This window comes from Marmota marmota, unplaced genomic scaffold (genome assembly GCF_001458135.2).
Source record: "Marmota marmota marmota unplaced genomic scaffold, marMar, whole genome shotgun sequence".
NCBI lineage: Eukaryota > Metazoa > Chordata > Mammalia > Rodentia > Sciuridae > Marmota > Marmota marmota.
In genome coordinates this window covers 30,624,816-30,646,995 of record NW_026000057.1, presented here as the reverse complement: position 1 = coordinate 30,646,995, position 22,180 = coordinate 30,624,816, and the positions used below count along the sequence as shown (strand labels likewise).

Here is a 22,180-nt window from a genome sequence, read left to right as displayed (position 1 = left end):
GAAGCCGGCTGGACCTATAAAGTGCTGGCTGCCCCAGAGGCGAAGCCGCTTAGTGGAGCCAGCGTCGGGTGGGCGGGGTGGTGAACACCGCACCGATCGCTGCTGGGTTCGCGGGTCACTGCGGGGGCTAGAGCTGCGGAGGCGTGTGCCTGCCTCTGTTTACCCCTCAGCGCTGCGGGCCAGCTCGGCGGCTGGCTCGGGAGGACTCTGAGCAGGTGAGCTGCGCGGCGACTTTGGTGGAGCCAGCGCGGGCGGGGATGGCTCAGTGGGGAAGTCGCTTGCAACTTGTACTAACTTTTAAGTTAGTTTCAGGTTTTGGCTGTAGTTGGCGTCTCCGCTCTCAGGGCTTTGTAGACTTGAGGTGCGGAGGCTGGTTCCTCTCTTTCATAGAAAAGTGTCTGGGCGAATGCGCTCTGGCAACGCCGGACATTTTATTTAGGAGCTTCTGCACGTCTTGTTGCTTTTGCAAATCTCTTTTCTCCTGTTTTCCAGCAGCCCGGAAAGGCCGTTCTGCCCCACGAGGGAAACAGAGCCGTTGACCATGGTTGCAACTGGCAGTTTGAGCAGTAAGAATCCAGCCAGCATTTCAGAGTTGCTGGACCGTGGCTATCATCCAGAGAGCCTGCTAAATGGTGAGTTTCTCAGCTACCCACCTCTCTGTCCTCCAAAAATCGCAGCCCCTGGATAGATCCGGACGACTGATGTACCTTGCTCAAATGCATAGGATGCTACAAAATCCTTCTGAGATCCCTTCTCAAACTCTCTAGCATCATCTGTCCAGTAGAAACAAACGTAGGAAAAGTAAAATACTGGAGGGCTGTATAGTTCTAGTCCTCTGCGAACAGGCTCTTTGGGATTAACTTTTTTATTCTACATGGTTGCGAAGTTAAATGTATTTATTTGTGTAACCAACATAATCACACCCCTGAAATTCTCATGTGCCCATTTGCCATCAGTTTCTGCTCTCCGGTGTCTCCAGGAAACCATCCATCTGCTTTTGATCACTATAAATTAGTTTTGCTTTTAGAGTTTCAGATAAATTAAGTAATACAACATGCATTCTCTTATATCTGGTTTCTTTGCCACCTTCCTAGTATTTTTCCATGTCTTTGCTTATATCCGTGTGTTCTTCTTTATTATTGAGTAGCATTCTATTTGTAAATGTACCCATTATTCCATTTTTAATGTCAGAAGGCAAGTTTACACAGCAGTGGTGCTAGACTTTTGTCATTTACAACTTTTAACAGCAGTTTCTAAGTTAACATACTGCCCTGCTACCAAAGAGCAGTGTGATCATAAATTGCTTAAGCTCTTTGAACCTTTCTCATTTAGAAGGAAAAATTAGTTGATGACCTAATTTTATATGGCCAAAACTCTAAAATTCTCTGTCTTCGATAGAGATAAAACATGGAGCCCTTATCATTTGGAATGTATTAGTTATAAAAAAAATAAGTATATTTATGAGGTAGAGACAGGAAAATGCAGTAGCCAATGAAAGCGAATATGCTTAGGATTTGAAGCAGGCAGGGCATCTGCCTATACTCTGGTCTGGTGACTGTGTGTGTGTGGTGTGGAATGCTGCCAAGTGGTAGGATTAATTTGGAAGGTAGGTGACCAAATGCAGAGCTATCTTTTTCCTTTGAGCAAATCTAATTTTGTTTTCCTAGGACTATTTTGTTTTGCTTGGCTAAGAAAAACTACCCAGCCAGTTATAAATAACCCCATGAACCTCAAAGGTCCTCTCTTTGAGCAATCAAAAAGCTTGAAGCTAAAATTGGTTCTACAAACCATTCCAGTAAAGACTTTTAAAGAAAAACATGAATTTGATAGATCTTTGATATAGTTCATCAAGCTCATGATGGACTCATTTAAGAATTATAGCAAAAATTCTCTATTCCACAACATCTATATTCCTAAGAGTTAGCAAGCAAGAGTCCCTTAGTCTAAAACAAAAGTTATAACCATTTTTATTCCAGAAGTAATGCATGTTCTTTATAAAACAAAATTGGAAAAACCCCATAAGCAAATAAACAAAAGAGGAAAAAAAATTAGTAGTAATCTTGGATAACCACAAATATATTTTTGATGTGGTCTTTAAGATTGTGTGTTTATACACACACCCTATTCATAGAAAAGTGGTTATATCCTATTCACCTTATTTATCAAACCTTTATTTTATAGATAAAATAAGAGTTGAAATGACTTGCTGTTTTACCTAGCTAGTTAACATCAAAATGAGTTCAACTGACTTACCAGAAAATACTAGAAAAGATAGATAGAATATATAAAAGTAAACTGTATTGTTATCTTAGAGTGTTTTTCCTACTCCTAGGTTTCTTTTTCTCCTCCTTTATCTACAACTTTAATTTCCTACAGATTTTGACTACTGGGATTATGTTGTTCCTGAACCCAACCTCAACGAGGTGATATTTGAAGAGACAACCTGCCAGAATTTGGTTAAAATGCTAGAGAACTGTCTGTCCAAATCAAAGCAAACCAAACTCGGTTGCTCAAAGGTCCTTGTCCCAGAGAAACTGACCCAGAGAATTGCTCAAGATGTCCTGCGGCTTTCTTCCACAGAACCCTGTGGCCTTCGAGGCTGTGTAATGCACGTGAACTTGGAAATTGAAAATGTATGTAAAAAGCTGGATAGGATTGTGTGTGATGCTAGTGTGGTGCCTACTTTTGAGCTGACCCTTGTGTTTAAACAGGAGAACTGCTCATGGACTAGCTTCAGGGACTTCTTTAGTAGAGGTCGCTTCTCATCTGGCCTTAGGCGAACTCTGATCCTCAGTTCAGGATTTCGACTTGTTAAGAAAAAACTTTACTCTCTGATTGGAACCACAGTCATTGAAGAGTGCTAAGAAGGAAACATTTTTAAAGATTCTTTTGTGATTAATGAAACTATGCAGCTACTCAGTTAAAGTCATTTGTAGTTGGCCCTGCCTGTCCTCACAAGAACCCCCAAATGTAGAACATCTTCTTTCTGTGTTTCTCGTTCATAGCAACGCAGCTAACAGGCTGGTTTTGTGGCTCTTGAGAAATAACCTAAGAGAGTGTACATTTTCTGCTTATATCACATTTCTTACAGAATGGAGTGGAATAAAAAAGCAAGAGAAGCAGTCCGCTTCAGTTTTATATTTGATACCACAACTTTGTGTAGGTAGCCTTGCTAATAGGTCATATAAACCAAATTTTTCTGGTTTGACTTTCCTATGGCTTTTTTATTCCTCTCTAAGTTCTCAAAGTGATCTTTTCAATCGAAGAATCATCTAAATGATGTTCAGTCCATCAAAACATCTAGCATCCAGCCCACTCCACCAATTTTCTGCCAATTTCCTACTCAAATTTGAAGACAAGAGGGTAGAATTAAATGGGTGAACTTAATTCAAACCTCACCCTAGGTATGAGTGAATAAGAAATGTCTCAGAGACAACAGAAATGTTTCACTGTTTCTTGGTGTCTTGGTGTTCTCCCCACTCCTCTGTTATAGATGAAAAACTTGGGCTGCATTTTTAGTAACCACAGTATTACTCTAAATGATTTTATGGTATGATACAAGCTCAGTTTTCCTAGTTCCCAAGTATTGAATGTCATCTTTAAAGTAGAAAAAAATGGAATGTTAAACTTTTTATGTATGTGGTTGATTCCATGGAGCACCTAAAGAATACCCACTTATAACAATGGGAAAGAAATGCTTAGATTCAGATCCACTCAGATTCATTTGTTAACAACTTCTTCTCAATGTTGTATATGCTTAATCTCAGATGAACCATCTCACATGTCGGTGTTATCTCATCTCTGGCCATTTCTGGGAATTGAGCTCTCTCTCCTTAACCTCAATGGTCAAAGGAGATGGCTGCACACTAACACTTTTAATTATCAAGATGTTTATATTTATAGAGTCTGCTTTAGCTGAAGAGATCTGGTTTATTCTGCAGACTAGAGAATGAAAATCATATGCCCAGTTCCCTTTCACCATTGATACCTGTCTCAAGGGAATAATAAAGGCCTTTATTTTATTTTTGTCTTTTTCCAACTGACTAGATCATTTATGTTTCTTTTTTATGTTAATGAAAGAATTAAGCCTCCACATGACAATGTTCAATTCAACAAGGCCTTCATATTCTTACTGTGGCTTGTGGATAAGGAGCTTATTCAGGTCTTCTTCCCAGGCTATTAGCACCACTTCACATTCCCTGAAGCCAGGGCGTTAGGGACAGATGTCTTCATACTGGTGTTGCAGAAACAAGCCTGATCCTGTTACTGATCTTTAGAGGTGACCTAAAATGTCACTGTTCAAATGAGCAGGTGTTCTAGCTAATTGAACTCTACAAATGCTTGCAAAGATACTACAAAGCCAGTCTTCATAGGACTGGGCCAATAGGCTCTCAATGTTTTGCATGTCTGTTATTGTTCAGGGCTCAAAAGGTCACTGTGTTTCTGTAGCTGTTTTAGAGTCCTTACCACTGTTTGGGTAAGGCTACTTGGGCATGGATGTAGAACTGTTATCCTTTTTCCACTAACAGTTTTCGTTCAGTCTTTTGCTTGTTATGCTTACAAAATGGTGATGGCTTATGGAGGCTCTTAAATTAATGTTCCTGTTAAAGGAAATTAAAGTTTGTCTATTTTTGACAATAAAGTGTTATATATTTTTAATTATCTTGTCTTCTTTGTCTTTTCTGAGTTATGCAATGATCACCCTAATATATATTTGACAGTATTTGGAGAAAGATAACCAAACAATTATTTCCTTTTTTATGAAGCCCACTTGTATGCTCAGGTATCATATTCCAATTGTATTTATTGCATGTGCTTATGTATCAATAAAGACTGGTTTGCTTCATAATTTTTCAACTTTTTTCATAATACTTTTTAATGGGAAGACATGAATAATTTGAACTTCTTTGGCAACTGCCTTTTTAAAAAAATCTTAAAACTCATTATGTAAAGAGTTATTATGTAGCTTTTCCAGTGGCCAAACACAGATATATCAAATTATATGACCAATGTACATAACCATTTTTATCAGTATATTCTATTTGAATACCATATCTTTCTCATTCCCTTAATATTCTTCATCTTGGATTTTTCATCTTTTTCAGCTATTTTTTCTGTCTCCTCAAATGTATGGTCATTCGCTCAGATTTCTCACACTAGAGACCCAACAACGTTTAACAAGATTTGCTAAGTGCTGGGTATTGTTTGAGGTTCTTTGCAAAAAGTTATGTATTCAGTCATATGAAACGGGACTCCAGTCATTTCCACCTTATAAAGAGCAGACAGACAGGTCAAGCAATTTGCCCCAAGACACCGAGTTTCACTACAGAGAAACAGTGTAAAACCAAGCCAAGTCCACGGGCCACACTCTATTTTACCTCTCCATCTCATGCTGCCTCTAAATGTGCAGGCAGCACAAAGATACTATCCATATCACTGCATGACTGTAAGAACAGTCAGGAACATTGCCATTAAATTAAAAAAAAAAAAAGGAATTCTTAATGTGGTTTCTGGTCATGTACGAAAAAAAGAAAACTATTGAAAATATTCACTAGTCATTGAAATAGGGTTATGCTCTCCTTATGTGGAAAAGTCACCCATTTCAAACCTAGCACCTTTGCTCCTGTCTCGTACAGCTGGACTGGTAACTTCTTCACATACTTTCTAATAAAGATGTGCTTTATCCCTTATCTGAATGAGAAATAAGCCATTATGTAGAGTGTAAGATGTGATCCTGAAAAAATTCAATCTCCTGAATACGTTTCACCAATGATGTAGTCTATATCCTCACAGAGTTGCCTCCAAATCACAAGTCATTAGTGCACAGATTCAGGAGACTGAATTCTTGTATTGATCTATAGGTATATATGATACATAGATATCTTTGATCTGATGCATAGCTCTCAATTATCTATATAGATTTAAACAAGTGATAATGATAACAATAATACTGTTTTAAAACTTCAATGCAGGTTGGTGATAGATGAGAAAGAAGAAGTTCATGGTGACATGCCAGAGGGAGGAACTGATATGTATGGACCTAGACCCTGTCATTGATTGTTTACAACATACTCTATTGCATCCTCTGCATCTGCGCCAGACAAAAGAGCAAGATTGTGGGGGGTCTCATGGGGAAATCAGGAGTCACATGTGATGGTACACAGTTCCTGTCTACATCCCATGTAGAACTCTATCACATGGCCCCTTTGAATTGCAGAAGGAACATGTTGCAGGAGATGGGCTTGATGAACTGCCAGCACAGGGAGACAGGTTAGCCAATGAAACACAGTGAAGAACCCAGACACAGGCTATACATAGAAGGAAAATAGATCGACAGCAGAGCTGGCACTTTGGATCAATAGGCAAAAATTGGTGCTTTCAATAATAGTGCTATAACAATGATTTATGAGCAAAACATGAAATTGAATAAATACGCATTGAACCTCAAAAATCAATTCTGAGTTGAATGAAGAATTAAGTAAGAAGAACATTTGAGAAGTCAATAAAACTTTTATGATTTTGATGTGGGGAAAAATTTTTTAAATAAGATGCAAAGGTACACTTTCGTCTATCAAATAATCCTATAAAGAGCATAAAAATAAAATTTATGAATTAGAAGTATCATATAACCGAGAGAGTTATTAATAAGAATACACCAAGAATTCTTTGTGAGCGGTAAGAAAAACACAAAGGAAAACATATGTGCAAAAGCCTGAATAGGCCTTTTACAGAGCAGGAAGCCCATTTGACTGAAAAATATATGAAAAACATTCTCAATCTAACTAGTGAACAGAGAAATGCAAATCAAAAGCATAAGATATCACTGGATACACATGCATATTGGTTAAAAAACTGATAATTCTATAAGTTGGGGAAACTAAGGAGAAAAGAACTCACTTTAATATGCTGATGTGTATGTGTGTATGTGTTTGTGTGTGTGTGTGTGTATGGCATTCTTCTGTAAAATTGATGACAAGCATATCTTCTGAACCAACAATCGTTTTTAGTTATTGTACAGTGTTTTTCAAACTTTTTTGCTTATTGCATATCTAAGGCATTTTGTGAAAGTGTACCCTGTGCCATATTTTTAAATTGCCATCCAAATTTTTCACCCTAATTTTAAAAAGTTCCAAATGATGTAAGCTCCAATATGTGGTAAATACTGACCTTTTAAAATAAAACTATTACATCACATTGTTAAGTGTTTCCAATGGCATGTAAATAGCATAGTAACTTGATACTCACATCTATTTAGAAAATACTAAAATAGGGACTTCAACAGAATGACATATTTTTCAGTGTTACTTTATCCCTGTACCCTCTCAGAGTCATTTTTATATGGAATTTTACTTTAATGTAATATATTTTAAATCTGGAAGTCTTTGATGACTATATCTTCTCCAAATAAAAATCAGGTTATAAATTCAAATTTAAATGTTTTAAATGTTTCAAACCAATCTGTGATTGAGTTCACCTTATAATGGTGCACAATGATCAAAACATCCTTAAGTACACTTTCCAATTTTATAAATACCATTAAACTAAAATAAGAATAAAACAATAATCCCTCTCTCTCTGTACTTGGGATTGAACCCAGGGGTGCTTAACCACTGAGCAACATCCCCATCCCTTTTTATTTCTTATTATGAGACAGGGTCTCACTAAATTGCTTAGGGCCTTGTTAAGTTGCTGAAGCTGACTTTGAAGTAATGATCTTCCTGCCTTGGCCTCCTGAGTCACTGGATTATAGGCATTCACCACCATGTTCAGATAATAAGCTATGTCTTAAGGAGATGGATAACTCAAATTAGTTAATTATTTGTGAATAAATATTGTTTTTTTTTCTAGAATTTGAAATTCAAAAAAAATTCCTATTTTTTGTTCTGATTGTGACTAATCTCCAAATAGATGTTGAAGTATTAGTGTATAAGACTTCAAACATAAGAATTTTGATTGGACACAATTAAGCCATACAGTAGACATTCATATAATAAATTTCCTCAATACCATCCTAGAACAATAATTCAAACAGTTCTTTCTTCAGTACTTTAGAGTGATTTCCATTCCTAAATGAAGCATTATAGTAAGATTCACCAAGAAGACAGGTGTGTTTTATAAAGTTGGGGAAGAAGATTGTTATAGAAATAGATAATCAGTATCTGCATCTTGAGAAAGTTTTCACAGAGATCAATTTTAGAAGAGTTTATAGAGAAGCAAAGTGTTGGAAAATTGTTTCCCCTAAACAATTAGTGCTCCATACCATATGGAAAACACCTTCATGCCCCCATACCAGGTTCCCAGTTTACTGCCCTTTGTTTTTTCACTGATGTTCTAGGAGATTCCCACAGAACTTCAGCATCACACTGTTCAGAAGAGCAAGGTGGAAGCAACACGTTTCCCCATCAATTATAGAATGAACGACTAAATTATGGCATGATTATAAATGGAATGCCAAACAGGAACAAAAATGAGTTGTTTTACATTACAAATTACCGGATGAATCCTGGGGTCATAATATTGAATATAAAAAGAAGTCATAAAAAATTAATAAGCAGGCTGTTGTTTGTTTATTTAATACACAAAAAACATGAAAATCTAAAATGTTTAGGGACACATAAATATACATGGCTTATCTATTTTAAAACTTCGGTGATTAATAAGCACTAATTAAGCACTAATTTTAGAATAGTGGAACATGCCATGACATAGGAAGTGTGTGAGAATAATGAGGGGTTCACAGAAAGCACAAGAAGTAGTAGTAGTGACCTTTTCCTTAAATTTGGAGGTGGGCACACACGTTATTGAATGTTGACTCTCTATGCTTTACATGTATTTGATAAATCTCTTTTCACTGACTTAATAGTTAATGTAGCACTTAAAAATATTAAAGGCTTAGGGCAATTAAAACTAAATGAAATTCAACCTGTATCTCTACTTACAAAATAAGTACTTACAAAGCATATTTTCATTAAACTTGCTCAGAGAAACAAAAATCACTGTTAATTTATTTGGGTCACTAATTGTTCCTAATATTATGAGCAAACTGCAACAATTATTATAGCCTGCTTTCAATTATTTGCACCACAGAGTGGAGCCATAAAATAAGTTATAAGAAACAGCATAAAATGTAAAAATCATTACCACTTGGCTATTGGCTACATGTTATTAATCTTGCAACAGATTTATCTTTGCAGAGGATAACATAAAGGGGTTTTTACTGTCTTTTTTTAATATTTATTTTTTAGTTGTAATTGAACACAATACCTTTATTTTATTTATTAATTTATTTATTTATTTATTTTTATGTGGTGCTGAGGTTCAAACCCAGAGCCTCGGCACATGCTAGGTGAGCACTCTACCACTGAGCTACAACCCCATCCCGGGTTTTTACTGTCTTGAGTATATAATATCTGCAAAATTATGATAGATCATGCTGATGAAAGCAGATAAAATAGAAGAGGCTGCTAAGAAACTTAATCATCTAGAGAAGTAAGATTTGATCTTATTTCAGAACTCACAATTGGATAGAATCATTTACAAAATAAATATTAGTAGCAAATACGTAGTTTCAAAAAAAATCTTGAATTCATCCAAAACATGATAAAGGAAAAGCAAAAACAAACAGTTGATTCACATAAATCAACTTATCGTTTGAATGACTGTGCTGACAAAGAATTAAGAAGTTTCCTAAACTCATTTCAAGGTAAAACTCCAAACTCAAGCCCCTCAATATTTTGTAATGTCCCATCTGTAATATTAGTATTTAGATACTGAGTCAACTACTATTGTGTTTCAGAGAATACTCTGAGTAATTATCACAAAATTTAAATGGAATTTTCTAAATATAGTAGATGCTGAAGTATGAAGGAAATGTTAGCAGCAGGACAGAACATGAAGAGAATTATGCCTGGTGTTGGGAACTCTATAGGGTCAAAAATTAATTCTACTTTCAAAGTAACATATTTGTCTACTATAGTATCATGGAGATATGTAGAAGACACAAAACTCCTGAGTCAGAAACAAAAGGATTTTATTACTCATGTACAGCAAGCAACATGAACATGAATTTCCACCAGTAACTTCTTCCCTTCGAGTCTCACAGGAGCAAGGGGATTGGGCCCAGATTGATGCCTATAGGTCATATTACAGGAGAGGAACCTGAGTTTATGGAACACAAATCTTTCATAATGCATAACCTTTGCTCAACTGGGAGACCCTACCCATCTCCCACAGTTATTCACTATAAAAACATCCCTGAAAAGAAGTCCATAATAAAAGAGAATCACTACTATTTTACCCGTCTTAAAAATAATGCTAGCCAGGCATGGTGGTGCACTCCTATAATCCCAGTGGCTGGGGAGGCTGAGGCAGGAGGATCACAGGTGTGAAGCCAGTCTCAGCAACTTAGTGAGGCTGTAAGCAACCTAATGAGACTCTGTCTCAAAATTTAAAATAAAAGAGTCTGGGGATGTGGCTCAGTGATTAAGCACACTTGGCTTGGGCTCAATCCCTGGAATAATAATAATAATAATAATAATAATAATAATAAGACAACAATTTCTAATAATGGGACAACAATTTCTAATAGGTGTAGCAGGAGTAAATTCTCCCATAGCTCATCATGTCTCTAGGAACCTATGACCTCATTAGGACAGAAGATAATCATCTGCAAAATACTTGATAAATGCAGACAATAAATCACTGTAGACTAACTATTTTATAAGAATTTTGCTTTATAAAGATACTATATGCTCATAAAGGACACTAGGATTGGCTCACCCAGCACTAATTCTAGCCTTATCCTGTATGGCTTGCTGTACTGCAGAATCTATGGCTTTGATTCTAACAATAAGATCCATTTGTTACTGAGAAAATCAGATTTTAATATGGCAATATGGTTCTGAATTCTGTAACTTGATGATCAAGGCAGAGATGAAAGTTTCCTGAAGGTCTCAGGTGTTCAATATGGCTTGGGGAAACAAAAACTGAAACTAAAATTTAGAACAGGTTGGCACATGGAAGCACTCACAGCACTTATTTGCACTTGGGTAATAGAGTTTTCACAGTATGGGACTGAACCATGGTCGAGCAAGTACCTGACCTCTGGCCTCTAAACACCAACAGTATACCTACCTAATCATTGGGAAAGAAAGAAAGAGGAAGAGAAAAAGAAGGGAAGGGCAAAGCAAAGAAAAAAAAACAAGACTCTCATTTTCCAAAACTCCTCTTAGATGTGTCTTGTCCACTGAAGACAACTCCTGGCCCCTAGAAGTTTTAACAAACAAACTTTTCAATGAACACTCTGAACTTTTAACTCTCCATAACAAATTCCCATGTGATGGAATTAGCTAGAATAATGAGGATATATATATATATATATATATATATATATATATATAGAGAGAGAGAGAGAGAGAGAGAGAGAGATTTACTTTAGGGAATTGATTTATGCAGTTGTAGAAGCTTGGTAAACCCAAAATCTTCAGGGTAGACCAGCAGGCTGAAAACCAGGGAAGAGTAGCATTTTAAGTCCAAAAGCAGTCTTAGGGAAGGTTGGTCTTCGTTTTATTTAGTCTTTCTACTCATGGAATGAGTCCCAACCATATTACAAAGAATAATTTGCTTTACTCAAAATCCAACTATTTAAATGTTACCTTCATTCAAAAAATAAGTCACCACCACCAACAAAATACCTTTATGGAAACATTCAAAATAATGTTGGAACAAATAGTTAGGCACTGTGGCCCAATCAAGTTGACACATAACTATGATAAACTCAGTATCCAAAACATCTTGAATACCTACCCAAACAAACACCTATCGATTACTTGGGAGAAGTACTAGAAAAATCATTATTTTATAATTTTGACATGGAATTGTTGAGTTTTTCTCCACAGGATATTGACCTCTTCTCTAGTATAAGGTTCCATTCCAAAAATTGGCCTACCTCTGGAAACTTGAGTGGAGAACATGACTTCAGCTGAGTGAGCCTCCTGCGGAGAGACTTAGGGGGAAGTTACCGCCACCAATATACTCCCAACAACTGGGGAGATGAGTGCTCCAGACCTTGGTGGCACACCATGACTTCCATGATAACCACATAATGTAAATATGATAATTTAAAGGTGACTATAGATAGAGGAAAGTGAGAAATGAAGATTTGGTTGAAATGATGGGAAAGAGACAAATCTGAGAATGCTTTAAATTCTAAATTATCAGAGTTGGTCTTCATGTCCTTGGGCTCATGTGAAGTTATTCTGATACAAACACAAATCTAACAAACGTATCATGATCTGTAATTAAACAAAGAAAATGCTTGCCAGTGTAAAGGGCTTTACTAGATCTCATGTATTTGTCATGGGTGGAGAGAACAATGAGAAAATTCTGACCTGACTCCCTGAAAATGGCACCAGAACAACTTCCTAAATGGCAGCACTAGCCGTCCAAACTTTTGCATGCTCTAGACTTCTTCACTTTTGATGTTAGGTTTTATGATAAACAACCAGACCACAATAAAACTAATTATTTTATAATCAGTTCTCCAAATGGGAAAAGCCTCAGTTGAAGTACAGACCCCAAATAACATATTATTGTGTGCAGCACCCTATAAAATGACCTTTTCCAAGGTCATGTGGGAAGTATTTTATTGCTGAGTCACAGAATTACTAGTGTGCACTGTGAGAACCAAAGTTCAAGGCTGATCTTGAGTCAAAGCCTTGGAAAATATTGCTTAAGTTCTTCCTGATGATCAACCAGGACTGCTGTGTATTCAAATCCTTCTCTCAGCATTTAAGTAATCACAAGAATAGAGTGTTATTAATTTAAAAATGACTTCTTATTGTTGAAAAATAATGCTGTGTTGAATGTTCATTTATATGCTTCTTATTGTTCATCTGTATATATTGTGTTTATCTTTAATAAGCAATGGAAGTAATAGTGATTGAAGTTCAATGTTGATTAAAAACTATGAAGTTTCCAACCTCAGAGATACAACTAGAAGAGCAATGAATAAGGTTGTTATGGAAGAAAAGTATGTCTGGAATCCTAAAATTACCATTATGAGTCGGTTTATCTTTATTACTCTGAAATTACAGAGTATTACAACAAATTACACAGTCTACAACAAATCTTTTATGATGGTTTTATACTGCATCTTTTTATACTTTATTTCAACAAGGAAATATTAAGTTCCCTCTTTAAAAAATTCAGGACTAGACGGCATTAGTTGGATTTTTGTTGATATCATCAAAATGCCTGATAAGAATAATTCAGAGAAAGAAAAGTTTATTTGGGATCACAATTTTAGAGGTTTCAATCCATGGTCAGCCAACTCCATTATTCTGGGCCTGAGGAAAGGCAGAACATCCTGGCAGAAGCTCATGGAATCCAAAAAGCAGAGAGAGAAAGGAAGGGTCCAGAGACTAGATAAACCCTTCTAGGGAACGCCCCCAATGACCTGCTTCCTCCAACTAATCTCACCTCCCAGGGATCCATTCAGGTACCAATGGATTAATCCAGCAAATGGATTAATTCAGTGATGAGGTCAGAACCCTAATCATTGCCTAAAAGCCCTCTGAACTCTGTTGTGTTGGGGACCATTCTTTCAACATACAAGCTGTATAGGACATTCCATATCCAAACCACGACATCCTACCCTTGACCCCAAAAGCTCATGCCCCTTTCACATTACAAAATTCATTTAATCCATTTTCAAGAGCCCTCCCCCCATCTTATCAATTCCTGCATTGCACAAGTATCCAAGTTCAAAGTCTCCTCTGAGACACAAGGCAAACTCTTAGCTGTGAATTCCTATAAAATTAAAAAAGCAAGTTACATGATCCCAATGTATGATGGCACAGAGTAAATCCTCCCATTCCAAAAGGGAGCAAAAGGGTATAGAAAAAAGAGACAAGACCAAGAGAAGACAAAAAGTCAGCAAGGAAAACACGTCCCTTTGCTCCATGTCTGGCATATGGAGCATGGGGTAGTGAGAAGTGAGCCCCAAAAGGCTTGGGCAGCCTCATCCCTATGGCCTTACCTTCAGCAGCCAACATGGCCTCTCTCTAGACTGTATTTCTCTGCAGCCAGCAACTTTACTGGCAGATACCCCCCCCCTTCCTGGCATCTCTTATTTCAGAGGGTCTCCACTGCAGCTCTGGCTTCACACACACAGTTGCACACATCACCGTCCCTGCAGGAGCCCACAGGAACTCTGACCCTGCTACACTTGGCCTGGCCTCAGGCCTTCCTTTGAAATCTCAGTGGAAGCCACCATGACATCCTAACTCCAGCATCCTGCATACCTGTAGAACCAGCATCATGAGGACAATGTCAAGGTCTGATGTCAGCTTGAGCTGGAGCCAAACTCCCTTGGACCATGCCTGCTGTGGCTTCTCTGTGCCTAGGTGGTTGAGCACAGTGAAACAAAGCCCAGGATCACTGCTTTCTAGGCATCCCAGTGTGAGCAGGGTACCTCATGGTCTCTGAAAGGAGTTTTAACTTTTGAATCCTTGAAGCTGCCATGGGTGTTCCCCTGCTAATTTCTCATATTCCTTCAAGGCATCTTTCCTATTGCCTCAGTACAAAGTACTCAGCTTCCCTTTAATGGAGGTAATCTTTTCAGCAGCTATACCTTCCTTGGCCCCAATATTATTTGTGCTTCATCTCTGAACAAACTAAATTTTTTTTTTCAAATTTTTTCACTGTGTTTTGCTTCTGATTCTCAGAGTAAACCTGCCTATAAGCCTCCAGCAGTATCCATACCACGGCCTGAATACTGTGCTGCCCTGAATTTTTTCTCTACCAGATTAATTATTCCATCACCTTCACATTCAGCCTCACAGAAAGTCTCAGAACATGAACAAAATGTAGACAAGAATCTGACCAGGATGTAACGTAAAGAGCATCTAGTTCAGTTCCCAATAGAATCCTCATTCACATCAGAAACCTCATGAGCACACTTCTTACAGTTCACTTTCCTATTGGCATTCAACATTTTAATATATCTCTTTATTATATCTCCAAACTTTTTCAAACTCCCCCAGCAAATCAGTTTCAAAATCTTCTGAACCATATGATCAGAGTAACAACCACACTTCTTAGAACCAATTTGCATAATAGTCAGTTTTTTATCCATGTGACCAAAATACAATTTAAAGAAGGAAAGTATTGTGACAAGAACCATTTAAAAGCTGGACACAGTGACACATACTTGTAATCCCTGTGTTGCAGGAGGCTGAGGAAGGAAGATTAGGAATTCAAAGCCAGCCTCAGAAAAAGCGAGGTGCTAAGAAATTCAGTGAGACCCTGTCTCTAAATAAAATACAAAATAGAACTGGGGATGTGGCTCAGTGGCCAAGTGCCCCTGAGTTCAATCCCCAGTACCTGCCTCAAAAAAAAAAAAAAAAGAACAATTTAAAGAAAAAAAGTATTGGGGATTATGGTTTCAGAGGTCTTAGTCCATAGTTTGCCATTTTTATTGCTTTGGGCCCGAGGTAAGATAGGACATCATGACAGAAGTGCATGACAGAGGAAAGTTATTAGCTCATGACAGCCAAAAAACAGAGAAAAAAATGGATAAAGACAGATAAGGAAGAGAGAGAGAGAAAGGGGTCTTGAGAATAGAAAAACTCTTCTAGTGCAAGCCCCTCACTGCCTACTTCCTCCAAGTTAATCCCACCTCCCAGTGTTCCATTCAGCTACCAATGGATTAATCCAGCAAATGGAAGAATTCACCAATGAAGTCAGAGCCCTAATCATTGCCTAAAAGTTCACCTTTGAACCTTGCTGTATTGAGGATCATGATTCCAATAATATAAGCTTTTGGGGACATTCCAGATCCAAACCATAGCATAGATCAAGAAAGCAAATGAAAAATAATAAGGAGAAACTACCTCTCAATGTAAGGTATCTAATTGCATGTATAGCTTCTGTTGATAAGCACCCTTTCCCATCATATCCATTTATTCTACTTTCATCTGAACCCTAATTCCATAGAATTGGCAATTTTAATTTGTAAAGCAGTTTTAAAACTCACTTCCCCAGTTTATATCATTTAAACAGAATGATTTTGTCATTGTATCATATTTAATAATATATTATAAATGAACAAGGCCTTTAAACAGGCTGGCTGAGTTCATCATTGTTGTGAGTGAATGAAAAGAAGTGTGAGAAGACCTGTCTTAGAAAGGTCCTCTGTAACTGAAACCAGAAAGAGTAAAACATCCTTGTACAGATCAGGGCAATTGAAATCATAAAAGGGGTGTTGTTCTAAATAATTAATAAAAGAGTGGAGAGTTAACTAAAGGCAATGCTATGTTAATGTAAAAATAAATGTAAAAAATAATGTAAAAAGAAAGTGTGATTATTCTAAGCCAAAATAAGGCAGAGTTTCCCTGATCTGAATAATATAAGAATCACCTGAATCACATAAAAGTCTCCTGGATTTGATATGACTGTGCAAGTCAGGGAATTACCAATGCTTCTATTTATCCTAACACAGCATTCCTGAATCTCCCTTTCTGCTAAAGTGTACTCAAAAAAATAACAGTGTTACAATGGAGCTCCAGAGGAGGTGTGATACCTTAATTTTCTTGATTGAAAGAGAAAATATGTAACTAGAAGAGAAGGCAGAGATAAAGAAACAATGACCAAAGCATCAACACTGAAACATAAAGTAGATGCAGCCCCTGATAATGAAGGAAGAAAAATAAAACTATGAACACATTTGTTTCATAAGCATTAACATTAAACCAGCAGCTTTTTTGTTTCATGTATAGGTCTTCATGAAACATGCTGTACAATGCTGAAATGCTGTGTCATTCGAAGGCATCAGGTTTGTCTCTATTGAGCTAGAAATATAGTTCCACTTTTTAAAATGAAAATGATAGTAATAATAAAAATAACTGATCACAGAAAAAATAAGATTTTTTTTAGGAATAGTCACTCAAAACCTGCAGAACGTTGTCACCAAAGCACTAAAAAAGAAAAAAAAATCCCAACAAACAAAAAACTGCAACAGTAAAGAAATGTGACACTAAATGTAGATTTTACATTTAAAAAGAAGTGAAAGCTAATTTAATGAAATGGATGTATGAAAGATTACATGTGTCCAGTTATGAAAACAGGGACAAAAACTACAAAAGAATGGGAGAGAACCGAGCCATATGCAGTTCCAAAACAGAAAATGGCCAAGCCAACCCTGGAGAACACTGGGAGGTGAAGGAGCACCATCCAACAGCATCTTATTTCTCTGAGGCTTGCTACCCTCCTCTGTGTTAATGTAATCTACACTCAGTTTTTGTTACTTGTTGGCACTACTATGGAATTGCTTATGACCAGACCAAATTCTTCATTGTACAACTTGAGTATCTTTTATCTGAAATGCTTGGGACCAGAAATATTTTGGATTTTAGATTTCTTTAATGTTTACATAGACAGGAGATATCCTGGGGAGGTACCCAAATCTAAACTTAAAATTAATGTATGTTTCCTATATACCTTATACATATAGCCTGAAGCTAATTTTATTTATTTATTTATTTTATTTGTACTTTTTAGTTTTTATACATACAGTAGACTATATTTTGACATATGATACATACATGGAATATAACTTCCCATTCTTGTGGTTGTACATGTGTGGAGTTACACTGGTCATAGATGAACATAGATGAATAGATGAACATAGAAAATTTATGTCAGATTCATTCTACTGCCCTTCCCATTCCCATCCCTCCCCTCCTTACCCCCATTCCTCCCTGTCCAGTCTGGTGAACCTCCACTCCTCCCCCAACACACACAACTATTGTGAGTCAGCATCCACATATCAGAGAGAACATTTGGCCTTTGGTTTGTTGAGATTGGCTTATTTCACTTACAATGAGAGTTTCCAGTCCCATTCATTTACTGGCAAATGCCATAATTTCATTCTTCTTTGTGGCTAATATTCCACTGTGTATATGTACCATATTTTCTTTATCCAGTCATCTATTGAAGGGCACCAAGGTTGGTTCCATAGTTTATCTATTATGAATTGAACTGCTATGAATATTGTTGTGGCTGCAACACTATAGAATGCTGATTTTAAGTCCTTAGGGTATAAGCTAAGGAGTGGGATAACTGGATCCAACAGTGGTTCCATTCCAAGTTTTCTGAGGAATCTCCACACGACTTTCCTGAGTGGTTGTACCAAATTGCAGCCTCACCAGCAATCTATGAGTGTATCTTTCTCCACACATCCTCACCAACATTTATTGTGACTCATAATCTTGATGATTGCTATTCTGACTGGGGTGAGATGAAATCTCAGTGTAGTTTTAATTTGCATTTCTCTTATTTCTAGTGATGTTGAACATTTTTTCATATATTTGTTGGCCAATAGTATTTCTTCTTCTGTGAAGTGTCTGTCCAGTTCCTTTGCCCATTTATTGGCTGGGCTATTTGGGTTTTTGGTGTTAAGTTTTTTGAGTGCTTTATATATTTGGAGATTAATACACTGAGGGGCAGGTGGCAAAGATTTTCTCCCATCCTGTAGGCTCTCTCTCTTCATGTTCTTGATTTTTCCCTTTGCTGTGAAGAAGCTTTTTAGTTTGATAAAATCCCATTTATTCTTGATTTTACTCATTTCACTTTAGGAGTCTTGTTGAGGAATTCAGTTCCTGAGCTGATATGATGGGAGATTTGGGCCTATTTTTCCTTCTAGTAGGTGCAGAGTCTCTGGTCTAATGTCTTGGTCCTCGATCCACTTTGAGTTGAGTTTTGTAGTGTGAGAGACAAGGAACCAGTTTCATTTTTCTACTTATGGATTTCCAGTTTTCCCAGCACCATGTGTTGAAGAGGCTATCTTTTCTCTAATGTATGTTTATGAAGCCTTTGTCCTATATGAGATTACTGTATTTGTGTGGGTTTGTCTCTGTGTCTTCTGTTCTGTACCATAGGTCTTCATATCTGTTTTGATGACAATACCATGCCATTTTTGTTACTATGGCTCTGTAGTATAATTTATGGCCTGGAATTGTGATACTTTCTGCTTTGCTTTTCTGGCTGAGGATTGCTTTGGCTATTCTGGGCCTCTTATTTTCCCAAATGTATTTCACAACTGCTTTTCTATGAAGAACGTCATTGGAACCTTAATCAGAATTGCATTAAATCTGTATTGCACTTTTGGTAGCATGGCCATTTTGACAATATTAATTCTGCCTATTCAAGAACATGGGAGATCTTTTCATCTTCTAAGCCCCTCCTGAAGCTAATTTTATATAATACTTTCATAATTTTGTGCATGAAATGAAGTTTCATGTGTTACTTTGTGGCATCATGATGGTGTTCAAAAAAATTCAGATTTTCTAGTTACTTCAGATTTTAGACTTTCAGATTAGGGATGCTTAATCTGTATTAACATCTTTCTCTTGTTCAATAGCTTTTGAGGAGATGTATGTTATAGAAACACAGGTTTTACTGGTAATGGATTTAGAATGGATATGCTTATGATTTTAGGAATGTAAGTTAAACTAGCCTTTATAAGGGAATTTTTTTGTTTTGTTGGGTTTTGATACTAGCGATTGAATCCAGGGGTGCTTTACTACTGGGTCTACATCCCCAACCCTTTTTATTTATTTATTTATTTTATTTCAGACAGGGTCTCCCTAAGTTGCTTAGGGTCTCACTAAATTGCTGAGGCTGGCCTTGAGTTGTAATCATCCTGCCTCAGCCTCCAGAGTCATTGGGATTACGGCATGCTATAGGAGAATATTTAAATAAGAATAAAGATAATTGAAACATTCACACTTTCTAAACTGGTGACTTCTTTGCAAGTATCCTCCCAATGCTGCTGCTGGCACCATCGCCAATGCCCACTGGGAAGCTGTTTGCCTAGTGAATGTGCATGTGAATTCCACACAGCCCTGTATCCTTCAGGTTAAGATCTAGAAAGCCCACTTCACAATACAATGTACCGTGAACATTTACTTGTACCCAACATTTTGTATATGTTGCTTGATAATCTTCATGGCCCAATAAGCAAGGGGTAATTTCTCCATTTTAAGGAGCAAACCTCAAAGAGATACTTAACCTGTCTCACAGTCAATAAGTTGAGTAACCAAAAAGCAAACCACTGTTATTTTGTAGTTACAAGGCCAAGCCAGCATGAACCATTAAAGGCCAGAAAGCCAAATCTAGCCACACCAAGCCAAGGCTTAACTGTAGAGTGGACCAGGTACAACATCAAGTTCCAAAATGAGGGTAGACTGACTGTGCAGTTTAGTGTTCAATTTAGATGAAGTCAGAAGGAGAGGGAGGCTGGCCAGCAACAAAATTTTCTTGGCCATTGCATGAATATCTACATGTGTTTGCTACCATCTTTGTGGGCTGGTGTTATGTTATGGTTTAGATATGAGGCATCTCTCAAATGTTCATATTTGAGACAATACAAGAACATTCAGAGTAAAAAAGGATTAGATTATGGGAGTTATAACCTAATCAGTGGATTAATCCACTGGTATAAATTAACTGGATGGTAATTGAAGGCAGATAGGATGTGGCTGGAAAGGTCAGGTAACTTGGGGCCTGGCTTTGGGGGTTATACTCTGTCTCTGGTAGGCAGAGCTCTCTCTCTCTCTCTCTCTCTCTCTCTCTCTCTCTCTCTCTCTCTCCTTCTTGATTTTTCATATCCTGGGCTACTTTGCTCCACCATGCCCTTCTGACATGATGTTCCATTTCACCTTAAGCCCAGAGCTATGCAGTGAGCCAACCAGGGACTGAACCTTTGAAACCATGAGATAAAATAACCCTTTTCTCCTTTTTAAGCTGTTCTTTTTGGCTCTTTGAGTCACAGTGATGAAAAAGCTGAGTAAAATGTACACATGTGAAACACATAGGGAGGTCAAGTTGGCTCAGAGTCAAATGTGGGGCAGAGTGGATCAGCATCTCTACCAAAGTGAGTGTTTTTCACAGTTCATTTCCAGTCTTTGAAGGTCTGAAGTGGTAGCATACGCTAAGCTTTAGAAGGAAAGTTTGACAAATCTAAAGCCAAATGCCTGGGTTTGAATCCCTGATTTAGCATTAATTTAATGTGTGGCCTTGGTTAAGTTTCTTGTCCTCCATTCCCTTGTCTGCAAAAATAAATAAATAAATAAATAAATAAATAAATAAACAAGGCTAATACCTAGGTCCTAGAGTTATCCTGAGGATTAAATGACTTGGTAGATGTAAAGTGTTTGGAACTATGTGGAACATAATCTTTGTGGTCTTTACTACTTACTTTTAAGCTCGGCCTTTTCAGTCTAATAGATCCTGGTTACACACACACAGGGAATTGGCCAGAGAGGATATAGTTGAAAGATCACAAAGTCACGAAGGGGCTAAATTCCCGCCAAGTGTCCTGAATACCAGGTGTGGACACAACAGACTATTTTAGGATCCCACTCACCAACTACCCTGCCAACCACACTCTCACAGATTCAAGGACTTGGCAGGAAGGAGCCCACAGGTGGCAGGACTTTAGATCTCTCCACAGAGTAGGCCAGAGATTGACAGATTCTCCAACAAGAGACTAGTCATCTTGAATTTGATTTAAGGTGAGATTCTAGAACGCATGACTAAAGTAATTATTAGAACTCAGATGAGAAAGTTGTGAAGACTAGGAGCCAGTTAACATTCATTACTGTTCATTCATAACTAACATTTTTTTTTTTATCAGCTCCCTAGATCCTAAATTTAAGTAAAGAAAAATGATAACTGACTTCAAATAACTGAAATGCTGTGTGTGCATGCATGAAGATTACATATGTTCAATAAGATCCTAAGATCCAAGGAATTAAATCTATTGAAAAACATATTTCAGTCCAACAATAATAATGAAACCTTTTTAACATTCTAAACCAGATGGTTATTGACTGCCTACCAATGGGTTGGATTAACCATTCTGCAATCGTTTGTTTTCCTCACAAATAGTCATGCTGCATGGTGCTCTGCAGGCTGCACTTTCACAATTTGTTCAATTGTGCACAATAGCCCCAAACTTTCACATTAAAATCCAAATTTCTATCTTTTCTTGAGAGTACTGACTGCACAGCACAGCCTATATGTAGTTACAACATGCTATCCCCAAGTGGACATCCCCACCTATGAATATATATATATATATATATATATATATATATATATATATATATATATATAT

At 37.2% G+C, this 22,180-nt stretch overlaps 1 protein-coding gene and 1 long non-coding RNA gene across 3 annotated transcripts in view; one reads left to right on the top strand and one right to left on the bottom strand.

Moving 5' to 3' along the window:
• Positions 1 to 22,180, bottom strand: part of LOC125619789 — a 58,217-nt gene that overhangs the window by 4,712 nt on the left and 31,325 nt on the right. The window lies entirely within an intron of this gene.
• Positions 35 to 4,659, top strand: Ddit4l (DNA damage inducible transcript 4 like). 2 transcript variants are annotated; one of them, XM_015484597.2, is made up of 3 exons: positions 35 to 215; positions 496 to 632; positions 2,377 to 4,659. In XM_015484597.2, the coding sequence occupies exons 2-3, from the start codon at positions 542 to 544 to the stop codon at positions 2,862 to 2,864; spliced, it is 579 nt and encodes a 192-aa protein (XP_015340083.1). In that variant the 5' UTR covers positions 35 to 215; positions 496 to 541; the 3' UTR covers positions 2,865 to 4,659. The 2 variants fall into 2 exon arrangements, with proteins under 2 accessions (XP_015340083.1, XP_015340082.1); XM_015484596.2 differs by having other exon boundaries at positions 493 to 632.